The following is a 22,551-nucleotide window of genomic DNA, read 5'->3' on the forward strand; positions in this document are numbered from 1 at the left end:
TATATATACACACACACACATACATACATACATACATACACACACACACACACACACACACACACGCACACACACACACACACACACACACACACACACACACACACACATTTTTGCATTATTTATTAATTTGTTATAAGCCCCTTTTATTTGTTATAGTGCTCTTTTATTTAACAGAAATTACTAGCAGTTATTAAAATGGACATTTATATAAGCCTTCTACCTCAACAATGTAGATTTATTGGTTGTTAATATCTACTTTTGGATTTAAGTAAATTAGATAAATGTGTTTGAATACATATATAGTCATTGATGAATAGCTAAAAACTTCCTCTAGCTATATAATAAAGTCTTAAATGTAAATGTATTTCCTTAAAATACTTAGAATTAGTAGCAAATATAACTAACCAGGAACTGGAATTAAATGCATGAGACTAGAAAGCTTATTATTATGAGTTTACTTTTACTTTTCCCTTTTTTGAACATAAATCTTGTCTATGACTTGAGAAAAAAACGATTAATTTCTTTCAATTTATAGCTTTAATTTTTCTGACATGTCTGCAATTGAGATTTTATCATCTAACATTGTAATAACTTTTTCAGAATTTTAATTAAAATTGACTCCCATAGTTTTATTTTTAGATGTATAATATAATAAGTTATAAAAATCTTTGTTTTATAATCCTATCAACAGAATAGCTGAAAAAGTTTAAACATCTAATTATAGAATTGAATTGTTTTCCATTGTCTTCAGGAGGTTTTAATTTCAAATATTTCATTTTTATATGCCTATTACTGTAGAATATGAATTTCAATATTATATGGAAATATCGAACCAAATTCAACGACTCTCATGCCAACCTTTCCTTCATTGGACACTAAACTCTGCTTGCGAAGGGCAAGTGAAATCAAAATTGTAATTGAACCAAATTCGATGACTGGCACCCATGTCAGTGGAGCGCTAACAGCACCGTCCGAGCATGATCATTGCCAGAGCAGCTGTCTGGCTTCCGTGCCAGTGGCACGTAAATAGCACTATTTGAGCATGTTCGTTACCAGCGTTGTCTTACTGGCACTTGTGCCGGTGGCACATGAACAAAACATTCGAGTGAGGTCATTGCCAATGCCACTGGACTGGCTCATGTACAGGTGGCATGTAAGAAACACCATTTGAGCGTGGTCATTGTCAGTACTGCCTGACTGGCCCTCGTGCTGGTGGCACGTAAAAGCACTCACTACACTCTTGGAATGATTGGCATTAGGAAGGGCATCCAGCTGTAGAAACTCTGCCAGATCAGATTGGAGCCTGGTGCAGCCATCTGGTTTGCCAGTCCTCAATCAAATTGTCCAACCCATGCTAGCATGGAAAGCGGACGTTAAACGATGATGATGATGAAGAGCTATTCTTATATAAAAATTCTATAGAAGCATGTGCAGAGAATGTTTACCTTTGTCAGCAACATACAGTCACTGTATGTTAAGATCATATTCTAAATCTTAACATAAATACACATTTAAGAATAATTTATACCAATACTGAAGATAAGCAAATATGATTCAGCTACAAGAGAAATTAAAGAGAGTTTTAGTGGGTCTTAAATTAAGTACATTATAAGTGACTTCAAGCAAAGAAAATTAGGAATTCCAGTAGTGCTAATTAATTCATAGTGTACTGCACAACATTTTTAGGTAATTTGAAATATAGAGTATGTATTTTACTAATATATACAGCTAAGTAATACATTGTTTACACAATAAATAGCTATATTCTACTAATCTGTCTGTGGGCATACTTGGATATTCTTTCTCTGATCACGATCTATAAAGACTAGAAACTAGTCAGATGGATTCCCTGGAGTGATAAAAGCTGTAGTGTAATCACTTAGCTTTTTACAGTTTGGTTAAAATTGCATATGTATTAAAAAAAAAGATAAAGCTTTCATTTTAAATTTTCTATATCTCTAAAAGTAAAAAGAGAGCTCATTCTGTTTCATTTTGCCAGTCTTATAAGTACTTGTGTAGCCCATGGGCACAGCCCATACCTTTCCTCAAACAAAAAACAAAAAAATTCAACATTGCTCTAATTCAGATTTAGATTTTACCTAAAGTTCTAAACAGAATCAGTAATTTTATTGTTTCTTCTCTATAATGAAATACTCAATAATACTATTTTCAAAAGTATGAAAAACAACATAAATATTCCCTACTTCTCCATCTGCATTAAATTGTCAGATGACCTTTTCTACTACAATTATAGCGCATATATTATGAAGATCATTTTGAGAAAATTGTGTTGCATTTGAATACAGTGTTATTTCAGCTCTTACTTTCCAATACTGTATAAGTGCCATGGAATGCTGACTATATATTTGCTAGCTTCATTTACTCCATGAGACATCATCATCACTTTATGTTCTCTTTTCTATACTTGCATAGATGGGTCTTCTCTAGCTGAGTATTTTACTACTTGTTGTAATCCTTTCTCATCTTTGTGAGGTTCACTCTCCGGAAATAAGTTTTCATAACTTCTTCCCATATCTTTGTTAGGTTTCCTTTTTTGCATGATTCTTCCACTTGTATTGCTTGACAGTTCTTTAGTTAACTTTCAACTTCAATACACATCACATGTTTGTACAAGCATAGCATACTACAGCTGGTTCCTCATACATCTTACATTCTCTTACATCCAATTTTTTTCTCAGCTCATTTGTGCACTGTTGTTCTTTGTCCACTATTGTACCTTGAAGGTATACCTTCACCATCTCTTTTTTTTCAGCTGGGGTAGCCATGTATCTCTTCAGCTAGACCTGCTCCTGTTTCTCTCTATTATACTTTTACCTGTTCCAATACTACACCTCTACTCAATTGAAGGGTTTTATCTTACAAGTTACTTGGTAACCTCACTAGTGCTGGTGCCATGAACACAGCACTCAGTACACTCTGTAAAGTAGTTAATGTTAGAAAGGACATCCAGCATAGAAACTATGCCAAAGCAGACATTTGGGGTTCAGCACATTCTTTTAGTTCAATGGTTTCTGTTGAATTGTCCAACTCATGCCAGCATGGAAAGCAGATGTTAAATGATGTTGCTGCTGATGAATGTATATAAAATCAAACCTAGACAATTTGCAATGCATATGTTCATGTTGGTGACTTCTCATAGCCATCAGCAAATGTTGAGATCTGTGCTTGATGAATGAAGCCTCCAGAATTAAATGGCTATGAAATGTGGCAATTAACAAATGGAACAAAGTGGACATTTTCCTCTTTTTGATCAGCTTATAAATTCTAAATTATGCCAATCAAATTTTTTATACATTGAGGGATTGCTTAAATGAAAACTTGCACTAATCAAGGGATACCAGTGTATAAACTAAAGTTTATATACTTACTGAATTTTCACTGATCCGGGTCTTGAGAATATGAATTGCTGAATTAGGCATTATCTATGAACACTTTCTCTTTCTTAATCTGTATAAGACAAGTTTAAGACTAACAAAAAATAAAATATAATTATCTGGTTTAAGTCAGATATGTCACATTCTGTGTTATTAATAAAACGGAGTATCACAAAATCTATATCTGGTTATAAAATCTAAATTTTTCAGCCTCAGTTTTTTTTTTCTATCATATTACTTTATCTATTCATTTAGCATTCTTGATTTCTCTTTTCAAATTAATTTTTAAAAATTTCTTTATAGTAAAGCCAGTTGTCAGTACTGCATAATCTCTTTATTTTTATTTGTCATTCTTCCTATCTATTAATTTATCTGTCTTGTTTGTCTGTATATCTGTATGTTTTAGTTAATCATCTCTCTTATCTTTTACCTATTTGATTGTCTAATTGCATTAATTTGGAATATAATATCTTGGTTAGAACCACTCAAATATAGATTGTTCAAGTTGTTAAAAATTTGTAAGAAATAGTAAATTTTTTGTATTTTAGTTATATTTCCTCTAATTTGACCAGTACCATTATACTTCCCCTGTTTAGTATTATGAAGCTCAACTATTATCACGAAAAGTGCTTTCTTAATTTTGAGACAATATTATGTTGTTATTTTTTAAATTTGCTTACATTCACAGTACACTTTACAGATAGTAAAGTGAGAGAAACAGTTGATTACTAAGCTATATACCTTGAAGTATTTAGTTCCATTCTTCTTCATTCTGAGTTCAAATCCTGTTACCTTTAGTCTCATTAGTCAATAAAATACATACCAATTCAAGTGACTAAATATTTTGCCTGCAAATCTTTGATCTTGTGCTAATATAAGAAACCTTTATTCTAATTGAACTTTCTCAAAGTAACTTTTTTTATATTTCAACCGTTGCAGTCACAAAGTCAACAAATGGAACTAACTTATATTTGCATAGTTTATTTATGGAAAGTTACTGTTTGTAGCATGTTTGCATGTATTATAAACCAGTTTTAGAACAATTGTGTTTCTATCCAACTCAACAATTTTTGTTACTCTGTGTAATTGGACAGTTAAAATCAGTTGAATTGGTTATAAATTTATTCTTATTTAGTAAATTTCTTGACTTCTTGTATCTTTTGGTAAGCCTAGTATACTCTTAATCTTTTCTATTCTTTACTTTTGCTTGAAAATGATATTTTGATTGTATAATAATGTTTTAATTATACATGATTTAAATTTTACTTTATTTGATATATATAGTAGCTATGTGAACATTTCCCTTTATCATATTCATAGTTTTTAACTTCCAGTAACTTATTCCTGTATATGTGAAGAAAGTTTGATCATTCAAAGTTTGGTACACTTTCCACTTCAACAATTACAGAGATAAGAGTGAAAAGTCTGTTAAACGTAGCCTGTGTAGTGACAATTTAGGATTCAGAACATGTATAGGGTTTCCAGTTAGATTTTGCTGAAACAATTACTGATCTGAAATATCACTTATCGTCTGTTGGGGTATAACATTTGTCTTTCAAATAACAGCTTTCTTTCCACCAGGTTCTATGCTTATCACTTTCACTCATGTTTCTTTCACTTTTTCCTGTTTTATAATTCTATGCATCTTCAATTATGATCCTTTGCTTCTTTTGTTTTTTTTGGTTTTATGATGCTTCAGCATTCTTAGTGCTTCTTTTTCATATTATTTGGTATAAAATCTATTCATTATGGGTTTTATGCAAAGTTTAGGTTATAAATATTAGATATAGAAAGATTCTGTTAAAAAGTTTTATATTAAGAATAATGCAACTGAAATTTAAGTGTAATATAGCAGGGATTTGCATTGATTGAGCAATTAAAATCCAGTTAAATTACTGGTGTTTATACGATTAACTGGTATTTATCAATGCCAAAGTGATGAAAACAATTGACACAAAAAAAAAACAAAACACTTTTTTGCTTTATCATTTTCATTTCAAATTTTTTCCATAGAAAATTACATATAATTTGAAAGCTTTGGATGTGAACTTTCTTCTCATAGTTTTAATTAAAATCTGACAGTTACAAGTTATGTCAGGGTCCCTCAAACACTCTGGTATTCTTTTTTGTCTGCTGAACATTAATTAGCCCTTGTTCTAATTCAATGCATTTGAGCACCTTAACTTGTGTGTTAAAAATTGGATATGCATGTAGATGACTATTTTAGCTTTATTTTGATATAAAACTTGATGAGAGTAGGTCAGATAATTGTTATGAAATATAAAAGTGAAAATTTTATTGCTAATTTTCACTTAGAAAATGACATAATTTCTTTACCTATAAGAAAGAAAAATCTCTTCCTAAATCATCATGGACATTGCTGATTCTGGCCATGGTATGGCAAAAAAGCACAAAGTGAAAAAAGTGGGTGGTATACTGATGTTTTTTGTATACAATTAATACATATTGATGCTACTTGTCAAAGTGATGGATTCCCATTCTGCGAGAAGTCAAGATGAAGTCAAGTAAGTGCTGATTTTCACTTTTATATTTCATAATGATTATGTAATCTACCACCATTGAGATTTATATCAAAATAAATTTTAAAAATTCATTTACATGCGTGTATGGATTATTAACACAACTTCAGTTATAGTGATCAAGCACATTGAACTAGATTGATGACTACTGTTCAGCAGTCAAACTTTATGAATGGGTGGAAATATCAGGGTGTTTGAGGGACCCTGACATCTTAGCTACTTGTCAGATTTTGATTAAAAGTATATGAGAACAAAGTTCATATCCAGAACTTTCAAATGATTTATAATTTTCCAAGGAAAATAGGTATTTTGTCATGAAAATGATGTACCAAAAATGGTTTTTTGCATGGTCAAAGTGTGTGCCATCCCTTCCACAGAGCTCTAAAAGGATACTTATTAAATTTATTGTAAAGGTCCTGAATATACAATGAAATGCTTTGCAATAGTTGTAATTTCATTTATTTATTTGTAAGGCTGAGTTTCAGATCAGGACATCCACATAAATTGAATTTTCTCCATTTGGATGGAGATTTTTTCTATTTTTTTAACTGTGTAGCCTTGGAAATAAAGGAAAGTTTTTTATAAAACAAAATTTTCAAAAATTTTATGATTTTTAAAAATCCTATGAACCAATTTAGGCCAGTTTTTTCTTGGCATTAGGCAGTGGGAGAAGCTTTTATGGTGGGAAAAAAAAATGAAAATATTCTGAAATGAAAAGGTGTGTTATTTAAGGGAGATTTAGCTGCGGTTTCTGGTGTGTTACCAGGTCATCATGAGATGTGCTAGAAACAGCACATCGATGATTGAGAAGTGGTGATGAGTGATAATTCTGTAAATAATGATATTTTATAAGCTTAAAGAGAATACTCTAATATTGGGGCATATAAGCGCTTGATGGATAAAAGTGGGTTTTCCGTATGCATGGGACTCGAACCCACACTTCTATATATTCGCGATAAGTGTGCTACCATTACATCAATGTACCCACTTGCTTCTTCCTGTTAGAGTTAAGAAGTATAATTTCATAGTGTTGTTTTTTTAAACAAACAAGAATGTGTTTTCTGCGATGATTTGAGAAGCGGTGACAAGTGACACTTCTGTGAATAATAATAATATTTTATAAGCTTAAAGCTTATAAGCAATTACTGTGTATTGACTAAAGAAAATAGTCTAATATTGGGGCATATAAACCCTGGGAAGAAGTGAGTGGGTACGTTAGCGAAGTGGTAGCACACTTATCGCAAATATACAGAGGTGTGGATTTGAGTCCCATGCATATGGAAAACCCACTGTCTTCCATCAAGGGTTTATACGCCCTAATATTAGAATATTTTTGTTAGTTAATACACAGTGATCAGTTATAAGCTTTAAGCTTATAAAATATTTTCACAGAATATATATATATATATATATATATATATATATATATGTATACATATTACGTAGATAACCCAAATTTTTGAAATTCTTCCTACCATGCTGTTAGGGAAAAATAACTGTAAAATGAAAAAAAAAAAACCCAAAAAATTTGTGGTGGAGGTAAAACCAGAGACTTCTAGATAGCACTGTTTCTGATATATTACTTTTATGAAAGTATTCTAAATTTTGATTTTTCATAGCCTTTAATAATTAGTGAAATAATCATGAAATTTTTTTCATAGCTGAATGCATTCATTTATTGATGCCATTTCTTCTTGGAATTTTCTAATGGCATGATTTACCATCTGTTCCAGCCACTGTTATTTCCTTATTTCAGAATGCTTAAATATTTTTGCTCATCTTTCAGAAACATAAATATATATTTCAATTGCCTAACTCTTCACAATATTAAGTATAGGGCTTATAAAATATATTTCATAGTCACATTTAGGTTATTGGTTAATTTACTTCTCTTAGCAGATTTTATTCTCTTGTTATGTGCATTTTTCAGCACACGAGTCTTTTTTGCATGTATTTTTGACAAAACTCAGTTTCTAGTCATACATTATAATAATTAATGATTTCTTGTTTGAGAAAGCAATCTTGAGAATACAATCTTACTTGAAGCTAACTAAATTTGCTTAATCATTGAAAAAGAGAATTTCAGTCAAGAATGAGTTTTTGTGGTCACATTTGATGTAAGCATCATCATCACCACCATCATCATCATCACCACCATCATCATCATCATCATTTAACATCTGTTGTCCATGCTGGTATGGGCTGGATGGTTTGACCAGAGCTGGCAAGCTGGGAAGCTGCTCCAGACTCCACTCTAATTTGGCATGGTTTCTATGGCTGGATGCCCTTCCTAAAACCAACCACTTTACAGTGTGCTGAGTGCTTTTATGTTGTACTGCATGGGTGCTTTTACATGGCACTGCTTGGGCACTTTTATGTGGCACTGTCATGAATGCTTTACATCACCAGAAGGTCAGGTCTTAACACTTCTGATGTTAAATACAAGGCACCAGGCATCTCAGTCCTTTGTTGTCTCACCTGAAAGGTTCAGTGTCCTGAGGCTGTTCTTTAGTACTTCATCTCATGTCTATCTGGGTTTCATCTACTTTGAGAGATTGGCACTTCTTTATGGAGTTGTCAGCATCCATCCGCATCACATGACCAAACCAGTGCAGTGTTCTTTCTTGTACTTAGCAGCCAACTTCTCTTATGCCTAACTTCTCTCTCAAAACACTAGCACTCTGTTGAACATGTACACTTACAATACACATCCAGTGGAGCATACTAGCCTCATTCCTTTCTAACATTTGCATGCCCTCTGCATTCAGGACCCGCATCTCACTACCACGTAGAATTACTGTCTGTATACATGCATCATACAATCTTCCTTTCACTCGGAGAGAGAAACATCTCGTAGCCAACAGAAGTAACAGCTCTCTGAATTTCCTCCATTCTATTCTTATTCTAGCTATCACACTCTTTGTGCATCCTTTCCCACTACTAATTTAGTCCCCTAGGTAGTAGAAATTATCTACTACCTCTAATGAGCCACCAGGGCAATTGAGAGAATCAATTTCTCAAGTCTCCAAAGTTTTTATGGATTCCGTTTATCTTCCACATATGAAAACTATCTTCTCTGATAACCTTTCTATTAATCCATTGCACCTCTTGTGTGTCCATAGCTTACACTGAGTACATTGTATGGAGTTCCTGCCTACACCTTTCCTACAAATTGAACAGGGCCACCTACCTGAGTTGGGTAGGGTCCTGTCAGTTTTCTTGCTTAGTCTTTGCTAAGTTAACCTTAAGGCCCTTTGTACAAATAGAGAAACCAAACTGTGTGTGTGATTTTCAAATAATTTGATACTTTATATCATCATCATCATCGTTTAATGCCCGCTTTCCATGCTAGCATGGGTTGGACGATTTGACTGAGGACTGGTGAACCAGATGGCTACATCAGGCTCCAATCTGATTTGGCAGAGTTTCTACCGCTGGATGCCCTTCCTAATGCCAACCACTCCGAGAGTGTAGTGGGTGCTTTTACGTGCCACTTTATATATATGGGACATCATAGGCTATAGGAAAAATTAAATATAATGATGATTACATGAAGCATACAAAGAACTCAGAATTGCAGGTTATATATAGATCCATTTGGTGTGTGTGGGAGGAGGGTAATGGCAAATGTGGTGTTGTGTATGAAATGTGAGAAATGGATTCATGGTAGATGTGAAAAATGAAGAAGGTAACCCCAAGACTGGCAAGAGATTTTATTTGTGGAAGATATGAGAAAGAAGCTGGAGAGCTGGCGGAACCAGTGGAAATGCTATATGACAAGGTGGAAATGGTGATAGGGTTTTGTTATTTGAGAGATAGGGTGGATATAAGTGATGGATGTGAAGAAGCTGTGACAGCAAGAGCGAGACTTGGCTGGGTGAAGTTCAGGGTATGTGGAGCGTTATTATATGGAAAAAGGTTCTCCTTGAAGATGAAAGGATGGGTTTATCGGAGTTGCATGAGATCTGCAGTGCTGTATGGGAGTGAGTCATGGTGTCTGAGGGAAAGCAAAATGGCAATTTTGAGAAAGACTGGGAGAGCAATGGTGAGAGCAATGCTTGGTGTGAAACTATTGGATAAAAGGAAGATTGAGGACTTGATGGGGATGCTGGGGTTGGAGGAATCAGTGAAACAGTTGGCAAGGGTGAATGGAGTGTGGTGGTATGGACATGTGTTGAGGAGGGATGAGGATCATGTTCTGAGGAGACTGCTTGAGTTTAAAGTGAATGAACTGTGAAAGCGAGGTCGACCAAAGAAAACGTGGAGGGGACAGGTGGAGGAGGAGGAGATTGGGAAGGTTGGCTTGAGGTGGGAGGATGCCTAAAACCAGGCAAGATGGTGTGAGAGTGGTTGCTGTAAGAGTGAGGTAGATCTGGCCACCTCTGTTAACGGGGACAAACCTGGATTTAAAATATTGAAATTCATCATCATATACTAAAAGAAAAGATGGATCAATAGACATTGGAAAAACAAGATACATTCAGAATAGGAATGATAATGATGAGGAAAGAAAATAAATTTGAAATAGAAATGATGCTAAGTTTAATTTAAAAAACAAGATAAAATATTTTTTAATTTGAGTAAAATTTGAATTTTTTCATTATTCATTTATTTTTGTTATTTCTAGCTGTGTATATTCAATATGTTTTAGTCAACTCTGGTAAGTAATATTTACTTCAATGATATTTTACTTCATTCAACTTTTAAAAAGAAAAAAATAATAAAAGACAGTTGTAAACCAATTATTCTAAGATAATAGATTCCACAGAGATGCTTATTGTATGCAGAAAGTTCATATGTGTAAAGTTCATGTTGGTGATGTTTGTTTTTCTCAGGCAAGAAGTAATTTCATTTGTTCCACTTAACAATATTTTCTTTGATTCTCTGGCTTGTTGAGTTCAGTTATATTTTCAGAGCAAATTATGCCTTTTAATATTTTGAAACATCCCAGTAATGACAACTGGAGCAGCAACTTTTAAACGGAACGCAATTTCGGATTTCATATTTTCAAATTCAAGACTTGTTGAGGTTGACTTTTCAACTAAATAGAAATTATAAAGTTTCATTATTATATTTAGATAAATAGAAGTGTTCATGAATGGTGCCTACTCTTATTTCTATGTGGAATTAAAAACAAAAGGAGTCAACTTACAGACTATGTAAAAAAAAAAAAGGAAAACAAAACATTTTTCATTTTTCTTTGCTATTTTTCCCTTGTCTATTTATATAAATCACAAATATATAAGAAGAAATTTGTTATGTCTAGAATAGGAACTCAGCTGCAAAAACTGTTTTTCTCTTTGAAAATATGGTGATTAATTACTTCACTCTGTGATTCAAGATGGTTTTGAAGATATTTCTTTTCCCTTTTCACAATAGCTAACTTTCAAGCTGCTGTTTACATTTTTGCAAGGTGAATCTTTTGTGTTCTGAATTATGTCTTAAAAATTACTGACATCCATCTTTTGTCAGCAAATAAATCATTTAAAGTTAAAGACAAATTCTGTAGTACAGTTGTTATTATTTGATGTAATAGATTCTAATTGGATGCTTGTTCAAGCATTTGCAGTAAAATCACCTATGTCTAGTTTGATAAACAGATTAGAAGCTCTTATTTGTAATAGACAAACTATTTCCCTAGTTGTATGTGTCAGAAAATTGTTCAATTTCAAGTAATTTCTTTTGAAAATATTCAACATTCAAAAAGAAAAAAAAATTTTTTGAAATTTCATTAAATAATTATTGTTGTACTGTTTCTAAAAAGTATATTTTATTAAATATTATTGTTATATTATCTCTGAAATATGTATATTTTTGTTTGTTGTTAGTGGAAAAATATAAGAACTAAAGTTTGAACATAACTTTAAAAAGGGAAGGGACAAGTCGGAGCTTTTCCCTTTGAACGGCACATCAAGAAATTAATTTTTTGTAACTAAACACTTTCAAACTTCGGACACTGGTAGAATGTGTCATATAAAACATCTTTTACTCTTAGTGATGTTGAGAAATTATATTTTCAAAGTTATTTCATGTTAAAGTTGTCGTAGTTCAGTAATTTCAACCAATCAATGACGTGTATTCAGCTGAATAAAATTACTGCCATTATTTGTCAACAACTTCCGGCGGTGTATATTTCGTTTGTCACTGTTATTTATGACATCGTTTATGCGTTTGTACTGGTTTTAGCTTTGGGTTTTAGAGTTAGGATTTCAGGGTTAGGGATAGGGTTTTAGAGTTAGGGTTAGGGTTTTAGGGTCAGGGTTAGGGATAGGGTTTTAGAGTTAGGGTTAGGGTTTTAGGGTTAGGGTTAGGGTTTTAGGGTTGGGGTTTTAGGGTTAGGGTTAGGATTTTAGGTTAGAGTTACGGAAAAAGGAAGAAATTGGAGGGGAGGGGGCAAAAATGTCTTTCCGAAAATAGCAGCTGAAAAACAGGAAAAAAAACAAACTAAAAGCAGTAGAAATGCATGAACGATTGTGGTGGTGCCATGAAGTAAATATGCTTCAGATACACTCGTTTATTCATACAAACGTAACTGAGATGAAATATGTCATAAATAACACTGACAAATGAAATATACACTGCCGGAAGTTGTTGTTGACAAACAACAGCAGTAATTTTATTCAGCTGAATACACGACATTGATTGGTTGAAATTACCAAAATAAGACAACTTTAACACGAAATAACTTTGAAAATATAAACTTTTCTTAACAACACTAAGAGTAAAAGATGTATAGGAATGGCGGTTACACACCATTAGGTGTGCACCTACCTTCCTATATTAAATTAGAATATAAATGGAACGCAGAACTCCAAACTAATCAACACAACAATATTTATTTAAGGAGGTAAATAGACAGCCTTAAATTGTCCGGTTGCTGAGTAGCCTCCTGTGAGAAAGTCTGGTTGCTGAGACGTCGGAATGTAGATGTGAGCTGTCCCTAGAGTTGAATTGTAGGAGAGACAACTTGCTTCGACCACACTCGATGAGAGAGCTTGTTGAGACGTCTTGCTTCTTCGCTGTCTGGCGTGGAAAGAGAAAGAATAGAAGTGGGAACGCTTGGATGTTGAAATCCACGCATGCGTAGTTAAAGATGCAGTAATGGCGACTATGCCTTTTTGGCGCCATATGACGTCACTACAGATGTTTTATACGACACATTCTACCAGTGTCCGAAGTTTGAAAGTGTTTAGTTACAAAAAAATTAATTTCTTGATGTGCCATTCAAAGGGTAAAGATCCGACAAGTCTGAATATTAAAACTGACACAATTTAAATTAAATCTGTTAGAGTAAAAACAGTAGAAATATTTAGAATGGATTATAATGTCTTCTGAGAGAATGTAACTAATAAATTATGCGATTTCTTTTGTTTGAATCTATAAAGTTATATCATTAGCTACTCATTACCATAAATGAAATGAGAGAATATCTATAATGTAAATTTTATTATGAATGAAAGAAGTAAAAGCTGTGAAAACTAGATAAGAAAACAGTTAGGATGTGTAGAAGTTGGAGGATAATAACTTCAATACACATAGAACTGAATAAAGACATGTGTGTCTAGTAATTGCATTTTAGTTAAAACAGGAAAAGTTGAGACAAGACTGAACTAACAAAAAGTCTTCTCAAGGGATATGGCTTTGAAGAAAAATATGTTGAGAGAAGCAGCAGTTGCATTGATATTCCCATCTCATGATAGCCTATAAAAAACAAATATAAAATTATTACAATGTTCATTATTTTGATGTTATTATCAGCTGATATTTATTTCTCAATACATTCATATTGAATTCTCTAAATTCCAATGTTTTTTTAATCACTTATGCCTGTATGTTATTTTGCATCCAAATGAAAACAACTATTCAATGTAAAAAAATATTATATACAAAAAGACAATGTTATATTAAAAAAATTGTAATTTTCTTCTTAAGAAAAACGGAAACAATGTACTGTTCCTCAAAGTACCAATACACTTCAAGGTTTCATTAATAAAACCATCCGGTGTAATACATACTTTCAAAGTATATCAAAACGAATGTCTCTTTATACAGATGGTAAGTGTATAGACTTTCTAAATATTTTTCTTTATAACATTGAAAATATTTATAATTACAAATAAGTACAGAGTTATTAATAAAATAATTATAAATTAAAATCTGTAATTAGAAATTATTTGTTTTAATGTTATATATATGTACTGTTTGCTTAAATTTTTTCAGTCTTTGACAGTCTCAGTTTGATGTAAACTATTTTCTCCAATTTAAATTTTTGCTTCTTATGAATCACTGTATTTTTTTCTATGAGTGTTTTTAAATTTAATTTCTCGAGAAATAACATTTTTCTCAGGTATTCTCATTAATAAATATTAGAAATATAATCTGATTTCTTTTGACTGGACATAAAGCTGAGTTTTTAAGAGAGTAAAATAGTATAGTTGACTGAATTGACCTCAGCATCATCATCATCATCATCATCATCATCATCATCATTATTTAATGTCTGTTTTCCATGCTGACATGGGTTGGACTAATCTCAGAATATTACTGGTATGTATTTTGATCAAATCTGGAAGAATGAATGACAGTTAAATATTTATTTTCAAATATTAATGCTATCTATTACATAATATTGATTTATTGATAGAACAATCAGGCTACTGAAAGCTAAGTGATGTTGTTTCACCATTGTCTCTAGTATAAACTAACACTTTATCTTAAATAACCTCTCAACTATGATATCAGTTCTAACAAGTATTTTGATTGTCAAGTGGTGGTGGTGGTGGTGGGGGGACAAACACACATACACACACATATGATGGGCTCCCCATAGTTTCTGTCTACCAAATTCACTTAGATGTTGGTGGGTCTGGGGGCTATAATAGAAGACACTTTCTCAAAGTTCCATGTAGTGGGACTGAATCTAAAAGCATGTGGTTGAAAAGCAAGCTTCTTGACTACACAAGCATGCTGGTGTCTTAATGGTAATCTTTTTTTATTCTCTTCTGAAAAACAGGTAATATCTGTACACAGATTCTCAGACATTCTGAGTTTTACATTCTATTATAAAACAATGGTGATGATGATAATGATGATATGAAAGTGCCATCTTGCTTAGAGGGGAAGTGATGTACTTCTATAACAGATCTTTGGCAGTGCTTCATTAAAATTTCTAGAAAATACAAGCATAGATTTTAACAGAAGTATACTTTTAGATTTATAGCTATATTACTTCTATATTGATATTTGACATAATTTCTATTTTCATACAGCTGACTATCTTGGTTGTTTTGAAACATTTGAGGAAAAGTTTTCCTTTTATAATTTATACAATTCTAACGAGCTTACTTTGGAAGATTGCATTTTGAAATGTCAAAGTTATAACATACTTTATGCTGGAGTTAGAAATGGGTAAATATAATATTCAACTTAACATCATTGATATTTCACACTTTCCATTTTAATTAATACCTTTTTCCATGCTAGTCCTCTATCATCCTTTTGCACTTACCATTTTCTAATATTCTTTCTTGCTCTGATTCTTTCTCATCTTGCTCTCCTTTATCTAGCAGGGATGAGACAACCTTCTGGTTCTGGTGAACAAATAAATAGAAACAACAGTGTATTGAAAGTATTCTTTAGTCATGCATGAACATCTCCACTGAATACAGAACTGAATCATTGCAGTATATTCATCCTAATTTTGTTATCTGGTTTAAATTTCTCTTCTTTAATCAATCATATCTTCTTTAGTAGCAAAGATATTAGAAAGGCATCTTCTTTTATTGTTTACTTGTTTCAGCCATTAGAATGTGGCCACACAGGGGCACTGCCTTGAAGAATTTTTAGTTGAATCTGTTGACCCCAGTACTTATTTTTTAAAGTCTGGTACTTATTCTATCAGTCTCTTTTGCCAAACTGTCAAGTTACAAGGAATGCAAACACACCAGCACTGGTTGTGAAGCACAGACATGAAAACACACACACATAGATATTTATATATACATATATATAATAGGCTTCTTTCAGTTTCTGTCTAACAAATCCACTCACAAGCCTTTGGTTAGTCCAAGCCTATAGTAGAAGACACCTGCCCAAGGTGAATGCAGTGGTACTGGACCCAGAACCATGTGATTGGGAAGCAAGCTTCTTACCACACAGCTACACGTGCGTCTCTATGAAAATAATATTCTTATACATTAATGAAAAGGTCGATTGTTTTGACTGTAATCTAACCAAGATTTTAGAGCTTTCTAAATGAATTTTAAAAAGAAAAAAATGTTTCAGTCCAAACCCAAGCTAAATACTACTTCAATCTGGTAACCTGAAAGTATTACCAAAATATGCAGTGCTAATTAGTTTCAGTTAAACCAGTTCTAATTCATCATCATCATTTGCTTAGATTATTTGGCTTAATAAATAGGATGTATTGAGAATCTTTCATTGTTATAAGAGAAACTGATTTTGTGTTCATGTTGGTATAGGTTGGTATAGCTATTAGTTCTGGAAATTTAGTTATATCAGTCATCCATTCAACTAGTTACTTTTAAATTTTTCTAGTATTAAATTCTGTTGACCAGAGAAATGTGGAAAGTAATGTTGATTATATTTTAAAATCGGAACTGAATACAAACTTATGCATGGAAATTGCACTTGTAATTGAAGATGCCAGAAATAGATCAGTGCAAACGAATTTCAAACCAGTTCTAGCAGGTTTATCTTAACCCTTTCTTCATGTAACATTTAGTAGAAGTATGGATTCAGATCTTATGCAGTTATTTTATTGCACATTTAAGCAGTACACTTAATTTTGCATGAATCAGTTTATCTAGTTGTCAGGAATAAGTACTGGGTTACTTGAGAATATTACTTGCAATAAACTGGCATCATATGCAGTGAAAAGGTATCTCTCATCTACTTATACTAAACATTGCTCTGTACTTATTGGAGATAAATTTGGAGGCATTCTCAATTAGTGCATTCAGAGAGCTGACCTCACTGTTAATATGAAGGTATATAATCATGAAGACCTTGCTGATGATTTGAGTAAAGTAATGTTTTGAACTAGTGTCAGGATTAATGTTTAATAAATATATTTTTAGATTAAATCATTTTACTTGAAGATCAAAGTTTTATTACTAAGGTGACTGTTGGTGGATACCACAAGCCAACTCTGGTTGAGTAGATTTATTATATAGATATAGGTAACCAAATGAAAAAAATAAAGAAAACAAATATAAAAAGGAACCTATTAATCAGATCATCATATACAAAATATATACTGTTTTTTCTTATTTCTTGATTGCTTATTCCTCGTCATTCTTTTGTTCATTGTTGAGTGGTTTGTAACAGGAAGGGCATCCAGCTATAAAAGACAATTACTCCAACATCATGCATCGCTGTTTTAGTATTTTTTCCCAACTTAGCGGTTCGGCAAAAGAGACTGATAGAATAAGTACTAGGCTTACAAAGAATAAGTCCTGGGGTCGATTTGTTCGACTAAAGGCGGTGCTCCAGCATGGCCGCAGTCAAATGACTGAAACAAGTAAAAGAGTAAAAAAGTAAAGAGTATATATGTTTTTAAAATAGAGATTTTACAGCAATTTCTATGTATTCTCTTCCACATCCATTGACATGTAAAGTCTAACATTTTCAAATCAGAACTATTCCTCCACTTCTGTTAAGTGTTCCTTAGTCAGTCTCTATTACAGGTATTTTTGACTAGTATTCTCCCTGTCAATTAAATATCTTTCCATGTTCTGTTTATTTACATTAAATCTTCATGTCAGAAAAGTAATCTCTTTCTTGCATATATCATACACTTTTACTGATCAGTTGCTTTCTCAACTTTATTTATTACATTCAGCATTTCTCCTAAAATTTTCAAATTGCTTAATGTGCAAGATTCCAGATTTTCAAAATTGGGAAAAACCTCAAAAAACATCCATACTGAAATAGAAAATGGAAGAATGAAAGGCAGTTCTGTAACAATTTTAATTCAAAACTAAAACTATATGCAACTTGTATATATATATATATATATATATATATATATAAAATATTTTAACTCTAGGCTATTCTGTTTCTTGAAGGTGAATCAGAGTCATTTAGTTACAATGTTTCATGTAAGCTTTTTGACAACAACCAAAAACTTATGTTTAGGAACTGTAAATAATAGATTTGAAGCATGTACTTAGATAGACTATGAACATACAAAGTAATAGTTTTATTTTCTTACAGAATTCAGCTTTTGAATCCAAATTTCAGTGTAGTACTGATTGAAGGATTTCATAAATTTAGTTATTTCCTTCCTAATGTCAACCACTCAAGTCATTTAATTCCTATCAAGTCAACCTTAGTATTGAAGTAGATTATAGTATAAGTATTTCAATAAGAAATATTTGAAATTAACACTTAAAGCTGATAAGACATTTGTCAATTAAATAGTGATCTTACTGTTTATCTAGGTTTAATGTAGTTTTTTCAGGGTTCCTATTTACCTCAAGGACTGAAATAATTCACTGAGGTATTGTATGAGGAGGCATTGCCCTCCTAGTACAAGTGTAAAGGGGTACAACATTTGATTTGATATCATGCATATTAATGAAAGTGGGAGAATCAAAAGTGTCTTTGTCCTAATCCCTTGGGTGCTGGGAGTCCTTGCTATGACACAGATCAATTATCATTTTAACTCCTCGTCTGTTTAATTTGCATTAAAATATCTTTAATTATAGTAACCAATGTTATTGCACGCCTAACAATGCTCATATAAAACAAGTTGAAGAAAGAAAGTGTTCAAAAGAGTGTCCTACAGATTTTCGATTTTACTGTGGAGGGAAGAAAGCCATGCAGATTTATAAAACACGTAAGTAATTTTCAGAAATTATATTCATTTTGTGAAGCTATGTTAATTCGTTACATTTACTTCTCTTTGAAACTTTGAACTTTTTAATTTTCTTCTTTTTTGTTTAATAAGAAAATCACAAGAGCTGCATGCAGTAAGACAACTTGTCTCTGTGCAAACTAATATTTGATTATGCTTTAAGAAAACTTTATATCACTTCAGTAAAAGCCCTTTTTATAAGCATTTTACATTCTTGTACCAATAAAAATAGATGGCTGTTGATCTTACCTATTCTTGTTGCTTATTCATCCCCTAACGTTCATCACTTCTCTATTTCTTGTCAACCCAATATTATATGTGTAGGTGTTTGTGCCTCTCTGTCCTGACATTGTATGATAGTTGTAGATGAATGTCAGCAGTGTTAGGTCATGGCAACAAAAGTGGGTTAACAACTGGAAGGGCATCCAGACATAGAAAATCTATTTCAATAAATTCTGCCTGTCCCATGCAAGTATGGAAAAAAGTGGATGTTAAAATGATAATGATGACGAAAAACGATAATGCAGTGGCTTGGTAGAATTATTACTGCATCAAATAAAACACCTTGAGGTTATTAGTTACAACCTTTTATGTTCTGAGGACTATTTTTGTCATTCATTTTTCCAGGCTTCATAGAATTAAGTACCAGTCAAATACTGGGTTGATATAACCAACTATACACAAGGTGGTGCCCCAGCATGGCTGCAGTCTAATGACTGAAACAAGAAAAAGATAAAAAAGATATAACCTTTCCTTCAAGTGTAAGATCATGTGTCTTTGTTAGAAATAAATATCAAATATATTTTTAAATACAATATATACTTGGATTTATTATTACAGGCAATTGAATAGTATCCCTTGCTATAGAAAATAAAAACATTGCATCTTTTTTTTAGTGTAATACCATATTTTTTAGTTGCTTTAGTATTTTCTGCAGATTTTCTAGTCTGATCTTATAGAGATTACAGCTTCTGACATATAGATCTAGCTGTTCATAGATATGAATCAGATCTGATCTTGTTTGAACTTGAATAAGTTGTAAATGTCACATAACAGAACTATAACTGAATCTTGTATTCATATCTCCTAAGATCTTTATGAATGGCTTTGTCTGTACAGTTGAAGTAAACTTTTGCCCACAAAAATAAGATGTACTTGATTTAATTGATATAGAAAGACATTTAAGGGATACTTTAATATAAAATAGATACAGGTATGGCTGCGTGGTTAAGTTGGTTTGTTGACTTTTCCAGGCTTCATAGAATTAAGTACCAGTCAAATACTGGGTTGATATAACCAACTATACACAAGGTGGTGCCCCAGCATGGCTGCAGTCTAATGACTGAAACAAGAAAAAGATAAATGAGATTGAGTAGAAAGGTAGCTGGGAGGAGTTCAAAATTCTGGATGTTTAAATTACTATAGGTTTGAAAAAAAATTTTACGAGAAAGTAACTAGCAATCCTCTGCCTAGTGGGCAATGAAGTTTGGGTCTGATGCTGATTCCACCAGGTTGATGCTGGAGAAAGTGTTGCTGTAGACTGCATCCTAGATTAGAAATTTGCTGGTTCAGAACAGGAAGATTATGATGCTGCCTAATTTTTTATTTTCCCCGTAGTCTAATCCCACTGGTTCTAGTTGCGATGGAAAATTGCCTGCATCCAAACAATGTTTAGCAATATGAGTGAAGTGGCTAGTACTGAGGGGTATGATGATGTGTAGAGTTCATAAATGTCTGATATGGACCCATAAGACACAAACAGCCAGAACAAATGCTATAAGGCATCCCATCCAGTGATGTAACACTCCAAAGTGGTGAACTGACAGAATTTTATCAACTCTGAAAGGAAGTAGAATGAAGTTGACCTCTATAGTATTTGAACTCGGAGCTTAGAGAGTTGGAAAAATACCACAAAGCCTTTTGTTCTTTCTTTAACGAATTTGCCACTTATTGAAGGCTTTGTTTTTCAGAAATAGCATACTTTCATATTATGTGATTATTCAGCTGCCATAGATATAGCCAGCTGGAGATGATGTTTCCTGGGGCTAAATAACAGTAACATTCGTCCCAACTGGGACTGCCCCATTATGTTGGCAAATAATCTTTACTTTAGAGTACTGTTACTAAATGTCTCTTGTTGAGAGATTTAGAAATAATAATTTTTCTATTTATAGATATACTCTTAGTTATATATCTGGGTTTCATTGGCCTTTGTGTTTTTCTTGTTAGGATAAGTTGCCAGATTATGCTTCTTTGCATATTATGTCTTTTATTGAAGGGAATAATTTAATGTTCATTGATAAAACAGTTATATACGAGATTGGAAATATAAGATTTTTGTCTGAGCTTAAAAAAGATTGAACTGAAAAGTTAAAAACAGTTTTTGAACAATTTACAGAAAATTTCTGATACAAGTCATGGCAAAAATGGTTGTGTTGTGACACCCCATATTTTGTTTTGATTTACGTATTAACTAATTTTAGTTATTTTCATTGAATTTCAAACTTTGTATTTTTTAAATACCATAAATGAAATTTACCATATGGAAGCTATCATATTCACTTTTTAAAAAAGATCTGGTTTAGATTACCATGACTGATAATTCTTTATGACTGGTTATTGTGAAGAGGACATTATGAGAACTTTAATTTATTACAAGGATTTTTTTCTATTTTATTTGTTTTTGGTGATAGTAAACAAGGACTGAATATGTGTTTGTGTCTTGTGTTCATAAATTGTAATAAGCATTATTTCCTGTCAGCATGAATTTTACTATTTCTTTGCTTATCTGGAACGTACTTTTTAGTGTTCAGTTTGTCTATTTTTGCTTAGTCTTTTCTTTGTAATGAAGTTTCTCTTTAGACAAGGTTGAAAAATCAGTTGACTCAAAATTTTTGGCAGAGACAAAAACAGAATTAATGACAAAAATTACCTTATCTGCACACAGAATGTATTTTATTCCAATATGAAAGTAATATAATAGCAATTTATTTATTTTTGTAGTTTTAGAAGTAATTGTGAAAATAATAATATTGTGCTGGTGTTATAAATCATGTTCCAAATGGGCAAGTTTTCATGTGGTTTCTGCCTGCAAGTTTCCATGATACAAATGTAATTTATATCATTAAATATTATCACCACAATGAACAGATAGATATCCACAATTAATTTGAGATAAAGTCTGTAAAATGGAATTGCACTTGATTTAGAAATTGTGCATTAGCATGTTATTTTTTCTTTTTTTTTAAATCATAGAAAATGTATCAGTGTGATATTTTTTGTTACGTATGGATAGCATTCATAAAGAATTTTACATTTATTCCTATGTATGAAAGGGCTAGGATTACTCATCCATTATTTTAATTCTGTTAAAAATGTATGGCTTCTGAATATAGATTTCCTTTTGAAGAAATACAAAGAAAAGAAAAAGGAAAAATACGAGGATTGCCAACAATTATCCAATGCCTACTGTTTAAAATTTGGAAAGTGATTCATGTTTTTGCTTTGTAATTAGTTTGCACTCATTCCTTGTTATGATTCATTGCCTGGCTTAGTGAGATTTCTACGAGTGATAGAATTTTTACGGAACAATATGTTATCATTTCCAATCCTTTTCACTTCTATTTCTCTTCACTTCTACTTTTTTCACTCTTTATTATTTCATTGAAAAAGAATAATTATTATCTCAGTCATTTATTTCAATGTATTTGGAATTTAATGACTACATATTTTT

At 32.1% G+C, this 22,551-nt stretch overlaps 1 protein-coding gene across 1 annotated transcript in view; it reads left to right on the top strand.

Annotated features, from left to right (window-relative positions):
* Window positions 1-22,551, top strand: part of LOC106878286 (uncharacterized) — a 132,700-nt gene that overhangs the window by 6,669 nt on the left and 103,480 nt on the right. Inside the window, exons 2-5 of the mRNA XM_014927463.2 lie at window positions 10,566-10,598; window positions 13,871-13,993; window positions 15,208-15,346; window positions 18,670-18,800. Of these exons, the coding sequence (XP_014782949.1) occupies window positions 10,566-10,598; window positions 13,871-13,993; window positions 15,208-15,346; window positions 18,670-18,800 (426 nt within the window). The remainder of the gene's footprint in view (window positions 1-10,565; window positions 10,599-13,870; window positions 13,994-15,207; window positions 15,347-18,669; window positions 18,801-22,551) is intronic.

This window comes from Octopus bimaculoides, chromosome 3, assembly GCF_001194135.2.
Source record: "Octopus bimaculoides isolate UCB-OBI-ISO-001 chromosome 3, ASM119413v2, whole genome shotgun sequence".
NCBI classification, from domain to species: Eukaryota; Metazoa; Mollusca; class Cephalopoda; order Octopoda; family Octopodidae; genus Octopus; species Octopus bimaculoides.